This window comes from Aquila chrysaetos, chromosome Z (assembly GCF_900496995.4).
Source record: "Aquila chrysaetos chrysaetos chromosome Z, bAquChr1.4, whole genome shotgun sequence".
NCBI classification, from domain to species: domain Eukaryota; kingdom Metazoa; phylum Chordata; class Aves; order Accipitriformes; family Accipitridae; genus Aquila; species Aquila chrysaetos.
In genome coordinates this window covers 78,460,022-78,479,153 of record NC_044030.1, presented here as the reverse complement: position 1 = coordinate 78,479,153, position 19,132 = coordinate 78,460,022, and the positions used below count along the sequence as shown (strand labels likewise).

Sequence of the window (19,132 nt, the reverse complement as noted above, 5' to 3'; positions counted from 1 at the left end):
TGAGTGAGTATTTGAAGATGCTTTTAGGAGCAAAGCACAAGGATGTATGGTAAGAGCAGGACACAGGCTGGATGGTTTGGGGTTATTTTTAATGCAGTGGAGAATCTCTCACTGAGAAGGGGTGGGTTACAGTGTCTCTTAGCTAATCCCATCTTGAGCTACTCTGAAGTTCCCAGTTAAGTTCACACAGACCAAAAGACTCAGCTGTGTGGCAGCTGTTCCACTTCTGTCCTGTGCTCTCTGTTCAAAATCTCTGCAGCCATCAGCCCCAGCTCTGGCATACTTCGCTGGCTTCCAGCACTGCCCAGGGCCCACCCACAAGTGCAGTTGCTGCATTGCCTGGCAGCTGCCCTCTGCCACCCCCAAACGAGAGAAAATCCTCTAATGTTCTTCAGCCCTCTTAAGCCGATGTGCATCTTGCCCTGGCTGAAAATCTGTTGTAGCTGCTCTACTAATGTAAGGTCAGCAATAAAGAGGAAGCAGAGATGGCAGAACCTACCACCCCACACCATAGTAATATATCAGTAATCCTTTTAATAATGAGATGTGAATGATCGTTAAAGCCAGTAAATGCCATTTACTGGAATTCTGTGCAGTAGTGATATTCTGTCACTTCCTACTCTTTGAGATCCCTGTGTTGTGTGTTCATGGTACCCAGCTCTGTGGCTGCAGTCACGTGCTTGACATATATACAGTATTTGCTTAAGTGCTTTCTAGAAAAGTTAAGACTGTTGTCACCCCCCTGGGAACAGGCAGCTTCTGATACAGTTTTGCTTTTAATCCGATGATACCTCAAATTTGTAAAGCTGTTGTAGGCCCACTTCCTCATTCAGATGGAGGTGGCAGAATTCCTGCAGGAGCAGGGCAGCCTCTTCCCACATTTCTAATGCATTCAGAGTGGAGAAAAGGGTTTGGGTTTTGCGGTTTTTTTTGTTTGAGTGTTTGGGAATGCTGCCACAGAAGTTGTCTGAATCCTTTCATGTAGTGGTAACTAAAGTCTAGCTTGTCAGTAACACACATGGTTCCATGATGCCAACGTGTTCCAGCAGAGCTGTGCTAGGATTCAGGAGACCCTGTAGTTTAGTTTACTAATTTTGGGGGGCTTCCTGAATGTTCAGCTCAAAAAGCAAAAAACAAAACCAAGCATGGGGAAAAAAAAAAAAAATCAGGTTCAGGTTTCTATTTCAGACTGTCCTTGCTCTTCTCTTCTCTATGCTATGCCACACTAGGCGTTTGTCAGGGTGGCAGTTTAGCAAATGGAAGCAAGCCTCAGTCCTTGATCCATCAGTGTAGTATCTACCTCTTCGCAAAGAATATTCCAGATCAAAATTTCTTTAATTAAGTTAATTAAGTTGTTTCTGCCACTGTTGGATCCTGTATCCTGATTTCTGTGAACATACAGGTATCTGGAGTCTTGCAGCTCTGCTTTGCTTTTCTCCAGAATGTGATGATTTTTTGGGGGGAGGTAGATTTTTACACAGGGAGATTGAATAATTTCTTTTGGTCACAGACAGGTCTAGCCCTACTGGGATCTGCCCAGTGTCCCGGAGACCCAGGTTGTCTGGATAAGCAGAGTAGGTTTATTGAAGACTAGTGCCTCATTTCTCCACCTGCAGGGTGGAGAAACGGTGTGCTCCGGCAGCACCATTGCACGTGCCCTTTTCTACTTGGTTACCCTTTGGTTGTCAGTCCATACATTCACATAGGCTTTGCTGTCAGGCCCTTTCCCTGGAGCATGCGGCCATCACAGCGTAGAAGTCTCCACCACTGGCTGTCCTTTCTCATTTCCACTTTCCGGGACAGGCTGGTTGTGAAAATCAATGAAGAGTTTGTGGATTAAAACACCAGCAAGACTTCCCAGCATCGGAGCTGTGAGTGGGACCCACCACCAGTGATGTCCAGCCCTAAAATGAAACACAGAAGAGGTAGCTGGTGAGCCAGACAAACCGCTGCCCTGCCACCAGCGTGACACAGGGTGAGATGAGCTGAGTCTGCTGGGGCAGGAGTGAGCTGTGCGAGCAGAGGTGTCTAGTCCCACTTCACATACTGGGCCCTACAACCACCTTAGACAAATTCTCAATCCACCAGCATAATTGCTGGAGGGAGGGTCATTTTCCCCATCAGCCTGGGAAAGTGGCTCTGCACTGTCTGCAGGTTTCTTGTTCTCCTACAGAAATAGTCTGTGTTATCCTGATGAGTATGACTGTCAGACACGGACACACCTTTTCCCTCCCCATTTCCAATAACATCTGCACCTTTTATACCAAGCTCTCAGAGACATTTTCTGGCAATTTAATGAAAATGGGCAGCTGGGACAGGAGACTCTGCTAATGTCCTCACCATGGGAAAAGCCCATGCACAGCACTATCTCACTAGATAGGGGAAGGCAGGGTTTCATCTCCAGATTCAGACATCTAAATTTAGGAGAGCCATTCAGCAATCCACCTGTAAGTACCTGCTTTCAGGTAAGCTGAATGTCTGGCTCTCCAGTCCCTGCAATAATGAGCTAGATCTCCAGCTAACAGCCTATTTGGTGCCCAGATTGAGGTATCTGAAGGTCAAGATTAATCCCATCCTGGAGAATTAGTGTACCCCAAATTTTGTGTGCATAATGCATGGGTCTTCTCTCTGTACAACCCTTGCTCTCTGAGAATGGAGAACGCACTCTGCTTCAATACCATCACTTAGTCCAAAGAAAAAGGCTTCATGACCATTTTATCTTGGGCTTATCTCCTCTCCTTGCAAGCTGAGCAGTGTAAAAGCAAAAGGGGTGACTCACGTGAAGACATCCATTCCCCAGCCAGCAATTGCCGTGAAGAGCCTGGGGGGCAAGTCCCGAGAGGGGTTTATGGCGTAGCCTGTGTTCATCCCCATTCCCAAGCCAATGCCCAGGACGAGGATACCCGTGAGTAGGGCCTGCGTGCCTTTCAGGGCTCCGTTGTTTTTCTCGTCGTGGATGATCAGAATGCCCAAGAGCAGCATCACCGTCGCCATAAACTGCAGGAGCAGGAAAGGGACAACAGGTCAGGACAGAGAATGGGGAAGGTAGAAGGATCCTGCTCAGCAGAGAGGAAAAGACTTCCCAGAATGGAAGAGCAGGTGGGATTCATGGTCTGATTGTCAGGGAGGACCCCAATGTTATTCCCTCCTCACAGGTGGACTGCAGAAAATTCTTGACTCATTTCCCAGCAAAAACATCTCCACCTCATCACCAAAAATGCTCTAGGATGGACATGAATTTCTCAGCACTGTCCTTTCCCTCCACCTTTTACATTAGGGCCATGGGTTATTTTAAGTACATTTCATCTAACAGAGGCAGACCCGTAACAACCTGCTCATGAGACAAATCTGATACTCCCTAGAGGGAGTGATGTTTTACATAGCCTGTTGCATTAGCCCTTTCAGGAATAAAAGCAGATACCAGATTCTCATCTGGGAAACTGAATCTCCTGTCTGTGACAGTATTATAGCTGGCATTTGTAGATCTGCAGTGCCCAAGACATCAGAACTGTGGTTTGAATAGGAGTGATGACTCCTGTCTCTTTCTGCCTCAGAGAGGCAGCTCGCAGAGATGTCAGCAAAAGCAGAAACTCTGCAGTGCTTGGCAACACACTGTCACTGTCATTAGCTTTCTTGTGCAGCAAGGACACTGGAGGCTGAGTGATCATGTCCACACCTGTAGGATCCCCAGCTCTCACTGTCCTCCTCATCATGCCTAGGCAAGAGTTTTGCCAGCTCAGAGACAAAAGCACAGGCTTCCTCAGATTTGAATTGGAAGCGAATCCTCCTTCTCCAGTGTCCCAGTGTTCCACATCCCCTGAAGCATCCCCTTCCTATTTCTGGGCACCTGGACATCGTTTTGTATGCTGGGAATGAACTGTACACAGTCTAAATTGGACTGTTCAAACCCTAGAGTTCATTCCAGACAGGCTGTGTTCATGTGAAGACAGTCCCAGGCCCTCTGCACCCGTGAGGGGCAGCCAGCAGAGCTGCCTGGGAATGTGGAGCAGGTGTAGGATCCAAAAAGGGGAAGAACAGTTCAGGGAACTGCCCAGAGCCCAAAGGACATAGTTCCTGATATAGCTCAGCTTCTCACCTCCCATTGCCTGGGCTGCCTGCAGAGAAGGTGTTTGGAGGGCGCTCAGACCAAGCTGCAAAGCAGCCTGCAGGCTTTATCTTTTAGGCTCGCTCCACCACCAAGGTGGATCCTGCTTGTCAGGCACCTGCCTGGACGCTGGGCTCCTTGGAGTAGAGGTTGTGATTGTTCCTGCACACGTACCACTCTGAGTCCCCTGTAGCAGACCTGCAGTAGCACCTGTTACCACCTGCCTTCTCCTAGCACACCACAGCCGTCCCCACTGACCTCTGTGAAGAAGCCCCCCAGCAAGGATACATAGGGAGCGGGATAAGTAGAGAAGATCGACGCCGTGGCGGTTGGTCCCGTCACTGTAAAGTTCCCCTTGGTGTAGTCATACAGAGCATCTAGGAGAAATGGGAATTACGGGAGTTAGCACAGAGTTCATCCTACATGGCATGTACGCAAGTCCACCCAGGGTAGCCAGCACGGACACCAAGGGGAAGAGAGGCAATGGGAGATATGATGGAGGTGACACACCCCTCGCAGGGCATGATCTCACCCATATCTGTTACCCGCAGACTTTGGTCTGCAGTTGCTTCCTTATCCCTACCAGCTCCCTGTCCCTGCTGCAGGAGCCTGGGACAGGCTGGATGCACTGGAGCCCTCCATCCCTCTGCCCCTCAGAGACCGAGACATGCTGGAGCCAAGGGGTGGCGGGTCCTTTGCTCAGAACTCAAAACCACAGGTGACTGCTGTCCTGTCTTCCACACAGCAGAGTCCCCCAGAGCTCCGGCTGTTCCTAATACATGGTCGTCCATCTAACTCAAGCCCTTGCAGACGCTGGAAACCAAATGCTGACAAGATGTAGCTACTGGCCTTGAGTTGAGGACAGGTTTTGGCAGTGGGAATGCCCTGAGCAAAAGGAGCTGTGTTCTCCAGGAACTGCAGATCCTTCCCAGAAACATCTGGGCCCTGCTCTGGCCTTAAGCTATGAAGGTCTGTCCCACAAGCCAGGAGCTCGTCCTCCTCACCCAGACATCATGCCGGGTACTGTAAAAGGAAATATTTTTGACGATCTGTGAGTTAAGGCTGAAATTGGTGCCCACAGCAACCCACATGATAAAAGACACAACCATACCATAGTAGAGGCCAAAGACGGTGGCTGCTGCCGTGAAGGAGCCCAGGAACTGGCCGATCAGATAAGCTGGGAGCTTTCTCCAGGGCAGGTTTCCTAAAATGCAGTGTGTGAGGGTGATGGCAGCATTCAGGTGAGCTCCTGCAAAATCACAGCAGAAGAGAGTGGCCTCAGCCCTGGTGCAGCTGGTTTGAGGCCCCACGGTAACCACGCAGACCTTGCTCCACAACACCAAGACTCTCCGAGACCAGGGTCTCCCTCCTGCACAGACTCAAAACTGACCCGTTTACCCTGGGCAGGCGAATAATGCAGGGCGGAGAGCTCCTAGCTTTAGTCTTCTAAAAACTCTGTAGACCACAGGCTGCCTCCAGAGAGTGGGTCATCCCACCTGCGTGAGAAACCTCTCTGGGCACGGCACGGGTTTCCATCTGTATGGGTTTCTCTCTATTCAGCTTTAAAGGGAGCCCAGAACTTAGACTCATCAGCCACCTTTTATATGGCTACAAGCAGATGAGGCAAATCTTATCCCAAGCAATTGAAAGGCCTTCTGAAAACATCTGATAAACAAGGAGGGCCTCATCCTGGCAGAGATAAGCACCCCAGCTGATGGGAGCTGCGGGCCCTTTTCCTATCTGGCAGTCAAGGCACAAGACGCTGGGGAAGCAAACTGCAAAATCAAACCCTAATGTCACATATCTTCATGTGTGCAAAGCAAATCCTACACAGGGCTGTCAGCAGAGACTCAGATTATTAGCTCTTAGATGTCACTGCATTGAGAAGGTCAATCATGCCCAGGCCACGGCTGCTCCCACCAGTGTGGAGCAGACTCTGTCCTTCCCTTGCACAGTTTGTAATCTTGGAATGCATTTCCTTACATTGCTTAGTATGTGGATTTCAGGCAGTGCAAGACCAGTTTTCCCTGTTTTGAGGGGACACTTTTTATGGAGGAGGTTGGTATCACAGTGGTGTTTTTGGAGAAAGACTAAGTGGATCCAGGTTTGGTGCCCTTGGTGCAAACCACATTTGTTCATCAGGACTCATCTCCCCACGAGTCCAAAGGAAATATTTGCTCTTCCTGCCTAGTAGGTGTAAACTTTGGGGTTCAATAAATGTTCCAACCCTAGTGGCTATCTCGTACTCCAGACTCAGAAAGGGGTAAGATGCAGACACACATCATCTCATCAAAGTGCAGGACAGAGTGAAGTGAAAGTGCATGTACTGCCTGCTACAGTCCCACAACCATGACTGAAATGGGGGGAGATCCCTTTTTCTTTGATCCTCTGATCCTTTGCAGGTACAACCAGCCATTTCAGAGATCACAAGAAGCATCTTGTGACACAAATGAAGCCAAATTACAATGCCAGGAAGCTGTGAAGCTGGCTCTGGAACCAGACTGTTGCTGGCTGAGCTGAGAGCCCTTCTCCCACCTCCCAGCCCTCAGCAGATCAGCTCAATCTCAAACAGTCACCTGGGACTGCAGGGACCTGGTTTCCGCATCCCACTTTCCCCAGGATGTCTCCACCAGCTCCAAAAGGATAGGGAGACCAACAGCTGACTGCATACATGGAAAAATTTTCCTTTTGAAGCCTGCCCCAGCCTTGGACGTCTCTCTGCTCCAACAGTTCAAGAGCAAGGACTTGCTTTAATTTTCTGCTCACTAGAGCCCTTAATCTCTTCTCATGGTGCAAATGAATGCAGAAATTGCACAAGGCAAAGGTAATGCTCTGTCATGTGAGAGATACCACCCCATGGACCTGAAACACCACCTCCTGAGTTCACGTGGGGCGTGTGCGCATGGGTGTGGATGATAAGGAGAAAATTTGCATACCATTCCTTGTTGCAACATCAGCAGTAAGCTTTCCTTTGCAATAAATTATTTACCTCCCCATGGGTCATATCAGCAGCATGTTTTCAGAGCTCTTTTTCTCCTTGGGCCATGATGGCATTTCATGGGGGCACTGCTGAAACTTGGCTCCACTGACCACAACAGGAGGGGATGGCCGAACCTCCACTGCTCTGGTCCTGTTTGCCCCTGTCTCAGCTCAGGACACACTTTTGGGGTCAGCATGCTGTAGGTATGTTGTGCCTGCCTTGTCCCCTGCTTCTCCTGACCATGTCATGCCATCACGACTCCTTGGCTTGGCCTCAGACCTGCCTCCTCCCTGCAGACTTGGCTGTGATCACTGGGTCACAAGGCTGACCCTGGTTACGGTCACCAGACCTGCTCTGCTCCTCTTGCCTGGGGACCCTAGGACTGCCTTTTTTTCTGGTGAGGTCACTGCTCCGCCTTGCCATGCCATCACCCGCCCCTCTGCAGCCCACTGCTGTTGCCCCCGATGCATGTGGCCTTTATGGGACATAGAGATGTCCCATGCTCCAGTGTCCTGCTCACCAGAGATTCCTCCAGCTGCATGGATGCCCAAGGTAACACCAATGCCAAATCCCAAATTGATGCTTAGATGCTGCCCAAAGTCTCCTCTTCCTAATACCACTTGTGCCACAGAAGACAAGCCGAAGACCTAGTGCATAGAAAAAGAAGGAGAGAAAGGAGTATTAAAAGTAGTGTTATTGCTGTGGTGGACTGAGCTTCTCTGCTACTTTTTCTGCAATACTAATAAACTCCCAAAGACAGGAAGACTTTAAGGTGCCCATGATCAGGAGATGAATAAAGAATTACCCTCCCCTGCAAAAACTAAAGTGGTATCTGGGTTGTTCCTCACTGGTGCCCATTACACCAAACCAGGTACTCTAGACGTGGTTGGGTATGGGGACACAAAACCCAAACACCCACACCAAGATCCGGGGCTCAAGAGGGATTTCTCAGACAGCCATGATAAGGGTGTCTGTGCCTGAAACCAGGGACATGAGCCAGGGGAGCATCACTGCAGACTGCCCAGAGACGGCACCCAAGGTGGATGGAAGGAAGGTGAGCAAATTCCTGCTGTCTTTCTTTTCCTGGTGTGCAATTTATTGACTAAAAGCATAGTTTGGGCAGCACACAACTATTTGCCAAACTCAACTCTAATTTTGGTAACTTATTCCAGTGAAAAACAAGGAAGGAAATTCTGGTTTGACTTTTCCATTCAACACATATATTTTCAGTTTGAAAACAGCCAAAGTTTCAATATTTTTTTAGTGACTAAAGGAGAACTGGGAAAAAAATTAAAAAGAAAAGTAAACACTCTCCAGCAGGAAAAGACTTATTCAAGAAATTGCTCTGGCCTGAAAGTAAATTCTGTTTCATTTTTTTAATGTGGTCAGAGGATGGAAGAATCAGTTCTTTGCACAGCGCTTACACTGAAATCTGGAGAAGGACAAAGGTTTTCTTGCTCACAAACCACTTAGGGCTTGCAGAGTGTATCCTGTTCCTTGGACTGCACTGATGTTTATCCAGGGTGGCATGTCCCTCCAAGACAAAAAAGTCAGTATGTTCTCCAGCATCAGAACTTCTGTTCTGGCATGTTCTGTTTTGACTGTGATCTTTTCTGGCTGCTCTGCCTAGATCCAAATTTTATCTCATGCGTCTGCTCTCCCTCTTGCCTTTCAGACATCACCAAAATCTCCTGTTCCCCAGAGACACTGTTCTTATCTCTCTCAAATATACAGACCACACTCTGTGCTCTGCACGGAGCTACAGCCTCCACGGTGTGAGCCCTTCTCGGTCTGCCTCAGCAAAAGCCCCAAAAAAGCAGTGTTTGGGATGTCCCCCAGCATCTGCAAAGCCTTTACAAAAACTCTGCCTATTCATCGCTGGCTTTTCCAAAGCCACAGCCAAGAGAAGCCTAATGCATCAGGCACAGGTTTTGCAGGACCGTGCACAGGTGCAGAGAGAGGGGTGCGGGGCAGGAGACATGGCAGTTGCAGCTGAACACCAGTATCCCGAAAAAAACACAAGACAGGCTACAGAATCTATTTTTCAGCACAGAACCAAGCCTCTGGTCTCTTCCTCTATTATTACAGTCCCAAAATACCCTTTTTTTTTTTCCCTACCTCCCTACTCCTTGTGCTGTTCAGTCCCACTGCCTGGTTCCCTCCTTTATGAACATTGCCTGTTCATTACAGCAAGAGGCTGAGTGCTATCATCCAAATAACAGACATCCAGGCATCCTGGAAGTGCATCCAGCACATTCCTGGCTGCACTGAGGGCCAGGGGGCTGCTGAAGAGTGGGACGCTGGATGCTACATTCAGATGCTGGATGCTGTTTGTTGCCAGCCCTTGATGGGGGGTCCATGCGCGGTGTCCCTGCTCCTACTCTATTCCCTTGCGAAGATCAGTGAGGGAAGAGCCAACATGAACTGCAGGCGACAAAATATGCCTTGGACTGTCAGAGTGCAGGGGCAAGTCTTCTCCTCAGTCTGCTTCTCAGAGACAGCCCTGACAGGACACCCCTGAACTTTATCACCTGGGAACTTCCACCACTAAAAACCAAAGGGGTTGGAAAAGGAAAATAGTTTGCTCAGCTCCTGCTGAGTCACAGATGTCTGTACTCTGACTTCCAATGCATGCAAAACTACCTGTGTAGTAGGAGTGAACTTCAAGGAGCTGGATGTGCAGTAAGATGTGATAAAAAGCAAGCATCCTTTGCACATGCAGTTGTTGCCCCTTGAAAGTAAGCACCTTTATCTGTACAGAGACCTGTGTCAAAAAGTCCCCATGCTTACACAAATATTATATTCCTCCTGTGCAAATCTCCAAGTACAAGTTATTTGGGTTATCCCCAGACCTTCCATGCCAGCCTCTGTCCAGTCCAAAGTGTCTCGGACCAAGCTAAGCCCAGGTGTAGTAAGCTGGCACAGACAGCTACTGGACCTTTTCAGAAGGAGGATCTCATTTTGCTATGTTGGTCCAACACACGAAGCCTCTGGTCCTGGTGGGCATCTCACCCCCACCAGGGATCAATTCTGACTGCAAGGCTTTCCTCACCTTCTCTCCAAACATCTCCAAAGCAGCCCCAGAGCTCAAAACCACTTCGTTTTTTCTGCCTGAAACAGGTCCCTCAGGCAAGGCGGGAGTTTCTGTACGATTTGGATAAGCACTCTTCATTTGCCAGCATAAGACAACCAAAAGTGTAATTCTGGCATGCTTTACACCCGGTAATTATGTTTCCTAATGATGGGTTGTGGCTCCAGAGAGTTTCACAGGTGTCCATTACCCTGGCAACCCCAAGAGGAAGATAGGTGAATACTGTTCTCATTTCACAGAGGAGTCAGGGTCTGCTCCCCAAACCTGTGCAGAACCCCCTAAGCACACCATCGCCTCTGGCACAGCAGGAAGAAAAGCCTTGGTTCACTGCATGGGATCTTTCGGGGGGGGTGGCACAAGCGTTGCATTGCCCCATCTGACCAGACACTGCTCTTTCGTTTCATTCCCAGACTCTTCCTCGTTTTTCTCCTAGAAGAGAACTGAAACAGTGGCTCATCCCCACATGCTTCACCCTCTCCCAGCACCCACCTCCACCTCCCCCAGATTGCTTTTTTTCCTCCAGAAGGAGGAAGAAGACCAGATGGTCTACCTGATGGGAAGCTGCCGCCCCACCAAAAGCAGAGGGGTGAGAAGTAACAACCAGCTGCTGAGCGACGCTGAGGATGTGGTAGGAAACCACTGACCTTACAAATTGCTGCTGCAAATGCTTACCCTCTCACCCGCCCTGCACACACACATGCACGCACATGCACGGACACGCACATCTGGGCCCATCTCCTTCTTACCATGAGGATGAACATCCCCAGTGCTTCTGCCAGCAGCTCCCTGACGGTGCCGCTACGAATCGTGAGCGCCTTCTGAATCTTCTCCAGCATTTTGCTCTCTGGCTCCAGCCTGCAGCCACGGGAGCTCCTGTTGTGACAGCACACTTCATTGCGCTGAGCTAAGTTACCCTTTGAAACCTGGCACCCTCCCTTCACCCCCAGACACCTTCATTCATTTGGTTAACGATGAACAAGCCAATAAACTACCAGCTAGCTTCAAAGTCTTCACACACACACGCCATCCTTTTAAAACTGTATGGTAAGGATGCAATATTTCTGCTACTGGGGCATTGCAAATGCTGTGCCTCTTCCCAGGAGCTTACCTCCAGAGCTGTGGAGCTGTAAATAGCCTTGATGTGTTCCTAAAGCCTGTCTTTCACTGTAACATTTTCCACAGGAACTGAACAGGAATTTTGGCTCTGCTCTGCATTGTAACCCACTGGCTGGTGATTTGGTGCCTTTTTTTTTTTTTAACAGGTGGGATTAGGACCATTTGCCTGTGCTTTGCAGAACTATTTGGATGCCCAACCTGTGGTGAGGATACTCTGCCTGGAGCTGGTGTGCACCGCCGTCCGCAGCTGGGAAGAGCACAATGCCTTGAGCATTGCTTCAGGTTGGATATTTGCTCTTGCTGAATGCACCTGTGTCCACAGGTCCCATCATACTAGTGGAGACCCTCTCTGCCACCCCCTGGTCTGTCATCTCCTGTGGTGCAAGCAGAGACCACTCTCAGCAATGGTCCCCAGAGACCTTCAATCTCATCTGGCTACCAGAGTAGAGCCCTCACTGTCCTGATTCCTCCTCCACCTCCTGATTCCATCTGCTTATCTCCCTGCTCACAAGGTGCTCTTACCTCTCCACTGTGAAAAGGTTTTAATACCTTTGCTTATTCACTGAAAAACTTAAATCCATTGAATGTTCAAGACTGTTTTCTGTGAGCCTTCCCCGGTTCTTTGCTGGTTTTCTTTGCCTTCCTCTCAACCTGCTGCAGCTTCTCAGTGTAGCTCTGGAGGGGACACGGTGCACAGCTCTGGATAGGTTACCAGCAGCTGCCCTGACGGGGACATAGCACTCCATTCACACTGCCCTCGGTGTTACCTCCCTCTGCACTACCGCGTTGCAAAAGTTCATGAGCTTTTCTTTCACCCACAGGATGTTGAGCAGCTGTATGGAAGAACCTGGGAAGCCACTTCTCCTCTCTGCTCTGTAGATGATTGTCTATCTTGTGGCAGGGAAGGGTTTTATGGACTGGGGTAAGCCCTCCTCCAGTGACAGTTTAGCTACTGACCTCAGTGAATGCCGGGCTAAATATGCAGTAATTTACTAGTCTATCTCTGATACTAAGGACCATCTAATTATGACTGATGATAATCACACTGCTGGCAAGGGTGTTCCTACAGCATATTTCTAGGTGAGTGAGTCTGTGAGCCATGCTGTGGCACAGAAAAAGTGGCCTTTAATCTTTCCAGGTCACTTCAGTCTCTGCTATACAGATGTTTATTGGTGGAGCACACAAACACGGGCCCTGGAGCACCAGGTCAGGGTGGTGACAATAGCCTCAAGTTTCTTCTGCACATGGTAATTTCCAACTGACATGTAAAGCTGAGGTCCTGGCATCAGCGTGTATTGGCAATCTCACAGCCTTTCCCAGACGGATAAGGTGTGAGAGGGTCAGTATTCTCCACAGCTAGACCTACAGCTTTGTTTTTCACTCATAGATCTCAGGGAGCCTTCCAAGTGGATTCCTCCCCTGTGGGCAAACAGGAAAACTGCTGTGTCTCAGAAAGCCTTTGTCTCCTGCATGCAAGCACTAACTATAGGCATCTCCATATTCTAATTTGGGCTGAAAAATGGACAGGTACTTTCTGGGAACACCAGGCTCCCATGGACTTGCAGACTTCTCAGGGAAAAGGGCAATCCCAGTTTGCAATATAAAACTTTGGTTTGGTGATAATATTGGCAACATAATCCCTGATATCACCACTAAATTCCCTAAAACTCCAGCATGCTTCTGGGATGCATCATGGATCACTGGATGTGCCTCTTGCCACTGCTTGTCCTTTTACACAGGTCGTTCCACAAGATGGCACTAAGACATTAATTTCTCCCTTTAAAATTGTTCCTCTGTTGGCTGCTGAAAATGTGAGAACCCTTTAGTTTTAGGGTTCCTCTGGGCATTTTTAGACATTAAAGAAAAATGATCTGGCAGTGTTCAAGGAGTGTAAAAAAACAACAAAAACACACCTGTCTATGGGTCCTGTATGGCAGAGCACCTCTGTTACGACAGCACACAAAACCGAGCCTGTGCCTGTCACCCTCCACTTTATAATCAGCAGAGAAAAACAGGCAGCTCCGAAGGGCAGTTCATCCACACCTGAAATAAGCATCTGAGGCCAGACCTGTGAGTCACGCTGGATGCTGGCAGTTTCCCTCCAGTGTCTGCACCAGAGATGTGGAGTGATCGGCTCCAGCGTGCACACCCACGTGGAGGTATCTACTGCCAGGTGAGCTGGACTGCCCTTCCTCCCTGCATCCAGATGTGGTGATCTTGAGTGAGCATAAACAACCATGTGAGTCAGCCAAGGGCTGGAGCGCAAAGATCTGCCAGTTGCCCAACATGAACTGTTCGTACTTGCATAGTTTCACTTACCTGCAGGGCTGACGAGGGTCTCTGAGGTCACCAAATACAGTCCCCTACTAACACAGGCAGCCACACCACATCTTCCTTTTCATGACCTGGCCAGTCTCCATTTTAGGGGTAAGTGCTTTTTGCCTCAACTCCTCCTGCTGGAAGCCTGTTAACAGAACTTGCTGCTCTGGAAATTAGAGATTTTCTTCTAATTTTCAGCCAAATTCTCAAAGTCATTTGTTCATGTGCCAGCATTAGCCCATCACAGTCATGAGTTAACTTATTTCCTACAGGTGCTATCCCATAAAGTTTTCCTATAAGGTTGGTTAGAGGAGGGTTAGCTGCTCACACTTAGCACTGCATGGCCTCCTGATGTTTACCTTGACTTGCTCACAGGTTGAAACTTCAGTCAACATTGACCCTCCAATGATTTTATCATGTTTTCCACTGCACATTAAGCAACTACCTGCTAAACCAAACCCATTTTCTTCCCTAAGGATGGTGTGCTTTCAGCACTAGTAATAAAGGCCTCAGTTTGGAGAGGAAAATTTTGGCACTGTCAAGGCCCACTAACTGTGCTGGTGTTGATACCCACGGTACTGAAGAGACAGGGGAACAACCCCCCGGGTCCTGCTAGACCAGCCTTTGGAAGGACGAGCATCCAGGGACTCCAGAGCAGTCATGCTTCTGCAAGGAATAACTTCTCTAACTCAGTTTGACAGTGCACATGTTTCCTCTGCACCCAGGAGCTCATTTATCACTTAATTGTGCTAATCAACAGCTGGAACATTGCCACTCCATTAGCTTCAGCCCTGCTGGTGGAGCATTAACTTCTCCCCAGAGGCTGAGATGAGCATGAGCAGACAGCACAGCAGAGGAGCTCCTCACTGTGGATGAGGACAGCTTGCTCCTCCATCAGACCAAATGAACATGTCACCGAGACATCTCCAGGCCCCTTTAGAAAGCAAGGCCAGATCAGAGAGACCAGTACAGCACTGGTATGACCTTAGCTTTCCAGGACAGACCCCATTTGATGTACCCTAGAGCACCCGCACCCCATGGTCTCGTACTTAACACTCATGGTCAATCTCCTCCTCTCCTTTGTGGATGACAGTCACTGAGCAAGTCGCAAACACCCCAGATATTTGTCTCTCAGCAGACGGCTTTGCTCTCCGTACCATCACCCAACTCCCCATTCCCAGGATTCCAGCCTTCACAACGTTTCAGTCACTCTGCACAGCATCGCCCCTTGCCCTGAAGCTGGACAAATGCGCATCACCTGCACGTGCTCCTTTCCAGTGAAATTGGGCTAGGTCTTACCTTGCTGGACAGAAGTGGGAGCTGGAAGGACCAACAGAGGGATGTTGTGGCACGACAGTGGGATCCTGCTCCGGTCTGCAGCCCTCTGCTTTGCTGCCCAGGGGCACAGTGCCTCCCCGCTCCAGACTGCTAAAGCTCGCTCAGCCAGAGGTAATCCATGAAGCGGTGGTGTCAGCAGGAGGGGAATTAAATGGCTTTTGTTGGTCATTAAGGGGAGAGCAGGGCTGTCCAGGAAGGGGTCGCCTGGGGCGGTGCTGGCCCCATTATTGGGCAACAGAGTGGAGGGCACACAGTACTCCTGTGTGGGGGAGCATCCCCCTGCCTGCCCTGGGACCCTGCTGTGGGGCTCCCCCAGACCCATGTAGAGAGCAGCAGGCTCTGTGGGTGCAAATGCTCCCGCCAAGCTTTGAGCCACATGCTGAGGTCTGTTTTCAATCCACAGATAAGGCGAAAGCTGGGCAAACCACAGGGCTCACGGGACATCGTCGCCCTGGAGATAAGAGGAGCCAGGCTTTCTCCTGGAGGAGTGTGAACAACCGTGCTCTGAAAGGAAAGATTAAGGGGGAAAAGCTGCAGCCTCTGGGCCGGGGGCAGACACTGGGTGAGCTGGATGAGGCCCTGAAGCTGCAGAGCCTGGTGGAGCCAGCGCACTGATCTGAATGTTTCCCTGCCTCTGCTGTACCCCAGAGACAGCACAGCATGGCTGCGTCCTCCCCTCAGGATCCAATGAGTTCGCTCTTACAAATGGTGCCACTAACAAAACCTCTCATACTTCATCTCATGCTGTCTCCTCTGCCTCATCCCTCCCCCAGGCACTCCAGTTCAGGACAGTCTGCAGGACCCACTCGTCTAGCTTTCCCCTAAGCAGCACCAGAAAGGCACAAGCCTGTGTTAACAGTCCCAAAGAGAAAAACCAGCGCAGGGGCTAACAGGAACACAGCCATGCCTGCTCCCTCTGTGCTGATGGAGTAAGGCTGAACCAATAGCCAACACACTCCTCCTTTGCAGCCACCAGATGTTTAAGGGTGCGCTGCATCCATACGTGCCACTCACATAAACCTGTAAATCCTTCAAGAGATGATGCTAAACCCATAGGCAGACCATCTTCACTGTTAGCTGTGATACAGATTATTTTGTGGGGTGAGGAACCAGCTGGTGACACTAATCATTGTCCATACGCATAATCAGTGAATTACCAAACCCCAGCTGTCAGCCACATGACCATGTTCTCCCATATCACACCTGCCATGGACTGTCCAAATGCCATCCCGTGGCTCACACTGGTGGTGAGCAATGCCTGCCGTGTGGGATTTATCCCTGCTCTCTCCACAGAGGAGGGAAAGGCCAGGGTGTAGGCGGCTGGGTTGGCTTTCTCAGAGCCAACACACCCCAGCCCAGAGGGCTGCCGCTGGTGCGGACGTGAAGGCATCCAAAAGAAACCCCTGATAAGCTCCCGCTATCACGGCAGGGAGAAGATGCCACAGATTCCTTGCAGACACGTGCACAAATCCCTTCAGATGCTGCCCAGCCTCTTCTGGGGCCCCAAGAAGCCCCACAGGCATTTCAGTGTGGGTGGAGGTTTTTTCCAGCATTGGCTAGACCTCATCACCTTCATGCTCCCCCAGACTCTTTGGCCTCTTGTGCTCTTTTGGGAGAAAGGAAAGAGGGACCAGGTGTGGTGGATCTGGACTCTCTGGTCATTCCCATCCTATCAGTTACTATGTGAAAAGCCCCTGACCCAGAGAAACCCATAGAAGCTGAAAATCCATCTGTTGGTGTCACCTGAACAAGAGTCAGTTTTCCTTGCTCAGGTAGTTTCCCAGCACAAGTCCTGCATGACAGAAGAAGCAGCTTCACAAATTGGCCCATATTAAGCAGAGCACCGACATGCAGTCTACTTCCTTAAGCACAGAGCACCACATATGAACCATTACTGGCAGTGCAGATGTTCCTAACCCATGGCAAATACTAAATGTTGTCACTGGTCTTTATTGTCTCTATGTTTGTTTTTACACAAACACACACATCCATACCAGCTATTTCCCAGTGAAGAAGTAACTGTTATATACCACCTTCCCAATTTTGACTTCTTAGGAACCTCCTTGGGGTCAAAATATCAATTTATAATCTCATGAGAATGGCAGAGGGTCTGTCCCTCACTCCCGCTGTGAACCAGCTAGAGCTCTCTGGAACCACCTCAGGGTGTATTTGCACAGGACCTGATGTGATGGGCCTCTGATCACAGCACAGCCTCCAGGCTGTGCCACAAGACCAACACATACACAACTCACAACAGGTCTGTGAAACTATAGATATCAATTTTTGCACCTGAAATGTTCATGCATGTGTCAAACTGCAGCATTAGGCACAGCAAGTGCCTGGCTGGAGCTCTCACATACAGGAGCAGTCAGTCTAATCCATAGAGTCTACTGGGAAATATGTTGCTTTGCTTATATGGCTTTGACTGCTCATCCTAACAATAAGCTCAAACTGCTTTTCATGCACTGGTGTATATTTTGCATCTCCAGAAGTCTGGTGCTAAAAAGGGATCTAAAGATGATTGTACAAATTCATGAACGTAAAAATCTACCAATGGCTATTAAACATGGACACCCCTCTATCACAACTGGTTCTAGAGCTGCGAATTGTTGGAGATTGTAAAATAGTTCTCCGGAAATACAGTAATTCTGTTTACACGCTCTCCTCCCATCACACCTACGATCTCCTCCATGGGTCCAACCTGTCTCAGTGACCACTGCCTGAGGGACTGTGGTGCCCAATGGAATAGGATGCCCACCACTCCAGTCACAGGAACAAAAGACTAGCAGCCTTTACTAGCATGTTCTTGAATTGCTCAGCTGTCCTGAGACAACATGAGAATACTCAAAATATATTCCCAGCTCTACTGCTCACCAGTCCTAAGCATCCACTCCTCCTCCCTGCCCAGTTCCCCATCCCCAGGGGATGACCAAGACACCTGGTTCAGAAGCAGCTTGGGGTGCTCACAGTATGCTGTGTGATCGTTGCTAAAACACCTGCCCCAGCCTAGTGCTGGAAGTGCTATAAGCTCCTGGGTCATCCTAAGCCATCCACCTCCTCGTTGCTCTCTCCTCCTCTGTGCAATGCAGATAGTGACTTCTCCCAGTCCCAGGACAGCCAAGGACATACGTGATTCAGCTTCCACTTCACCACTGGTGAGGCCAGCAGTCAGGGGACCAAGTAGGAGCACACACACACAGCAGGTCAAGCCGGCAGAACAGCTCCCTCAGCTCACCAGAGCACTTACTGTAATGCCTACAGCTGTGCAGCAATTCAATGGCATTTTAGATGCAGTAAAAGCTTTAGAAGAGGGAGATCTATTGCACCATGGTAGAGTCTCCCTTCTCCTTCCCCCCAGGAGCTGGAGGAAGCCACATCATATGCGTCATTTAAAAGCAGACTAGAAGCAAAAGGCACTTGAAAACTCGCCATGGGGAACAATTGTGCCCTGCTTTAGGGCAGTAAATAACTGACTTTGTCTTGTTCATCTCATATTTTATTGCCTCTACTGTTTGTACAGTGCTTCACGGGAGAAAGCGAGCTAACAGAGCAGAGAGCCTGCTAACCACTCGCCTACGTCCTCCCCTGCACAGGCACCATCTCCTCTCCTGCACTTTCTCTTCTACACAGCTCCATGAGATGGCAGCTTTGGATGCAGCACCACCCACACAACAATTTCAGCAAGGGCTTGGGGGAGAAAAAGCAGTGGAGAGCCATGGGAGCATTGCAGGACCCCCGCCAGGCTCCCTCCTCTGTGCCCAGGGTGAGGGCTCATACCTTCCTCCCTCCTGGTCAGTCTGGTCCCCGGTCCATGTGGGAGCTGTGGTCTGGGGAAAAGGAGTGTCAGAGCAGGGTCTCACTCCCTTGCAAGTTCCATGGGGTTTGCCATGTCCCATCTAGCCACCCATTCCCTTATGCTAGCGGTGCCTGGAAATGTGAACAAAATCCTCTGAACTCACAAGAACTCTTTTAAGCCAACACCAGCAACCACCTTAGAAGAAGCAAAGGGGAAATCTTACGACAAAAAATTTTGTGGGATATAGGGTGTTTCTTGTATGTGGCCACAGGGTGGTATGGGGGAAAAGAGATGTCTACCTTCATAACAATTTTATTGGACTGCAGCTGGACTCTCAAAGCCTGTGTTTGTTCAAAAGCTTTGGATAAGTTCTGGTTAGTTGTTTTT

General features: G+C 49.5%; 1 protein-coding gene across 2 annotated transcripts; it reads right to left on the bottom strand.

Moving 5' to 3' along the window:
• Positions 1–1,464: 1,464 nt before the first annotated feature.
• On the bottom strand, positions 1,465–15,099 carry LOC115336969 (aquaporin-7-like). 2 transcript variants are annotated; one of them, XM_030004823.2, is made up of 8 exons: positions 14,911–15,099; positions 13,612–13,777; positions 10,923–11,049; positions 7,606–7,732; positions 5,217–5,354; positions 4,364–4,482; positions 2,780–2,997; positions 1,465–1,904 (listed from the first exon to the last, which is right to left on the bottom strand). In XM_030004823.2, the coding sequence occupies exons 3-8, from the start codon at positions 11,010–11,012 to the stop codon at positions 1,745–1,747; spliced, it is 852 nt and encodes a 283-aa protein (XP_029860683.1). In that variant the 5' UTR covers positions 11,013–11,049; positions 13,612–13,777; positions 14,911–15,099; the 3' UTR covers positions 1,465–1,744. The 2 variants fall into 2 exon arrangements, with proteins under 2 accessions (XP_029860683.1, XP_040976866.1); XM_041120932.1 differs by lacking the exon at positions 13,612–13,777.
• Positions 15,100–19,132: the final 4,033 nt, after the last annotated feature.

Excerpts from the sequence above, each read along its gene's own strand:
- LOC115336969 (XM_030004823.2), bottom strand. The coding sequence starts at position 11,012 with ATGCTGGAGAAGATTCAGAAGGCGCTCACGATTCGTAGCGGCACCGTC. Across the intron at positions 4,483-5,216 it reads CGTCTTTGGCCTCTACTATG|ATGCTCTGTATGACTACACC; the intron begins GTATGGTTGTGT and ends CATTTCTCCTAG. Across the intron at positions 1,905-2,779 it reads TGGGGAATGGATGTCTTCAC|GGCTGGACATCACTGGTGGT; the intron begins GTGAGTCACCCC and ends GTTTCATTTTAG.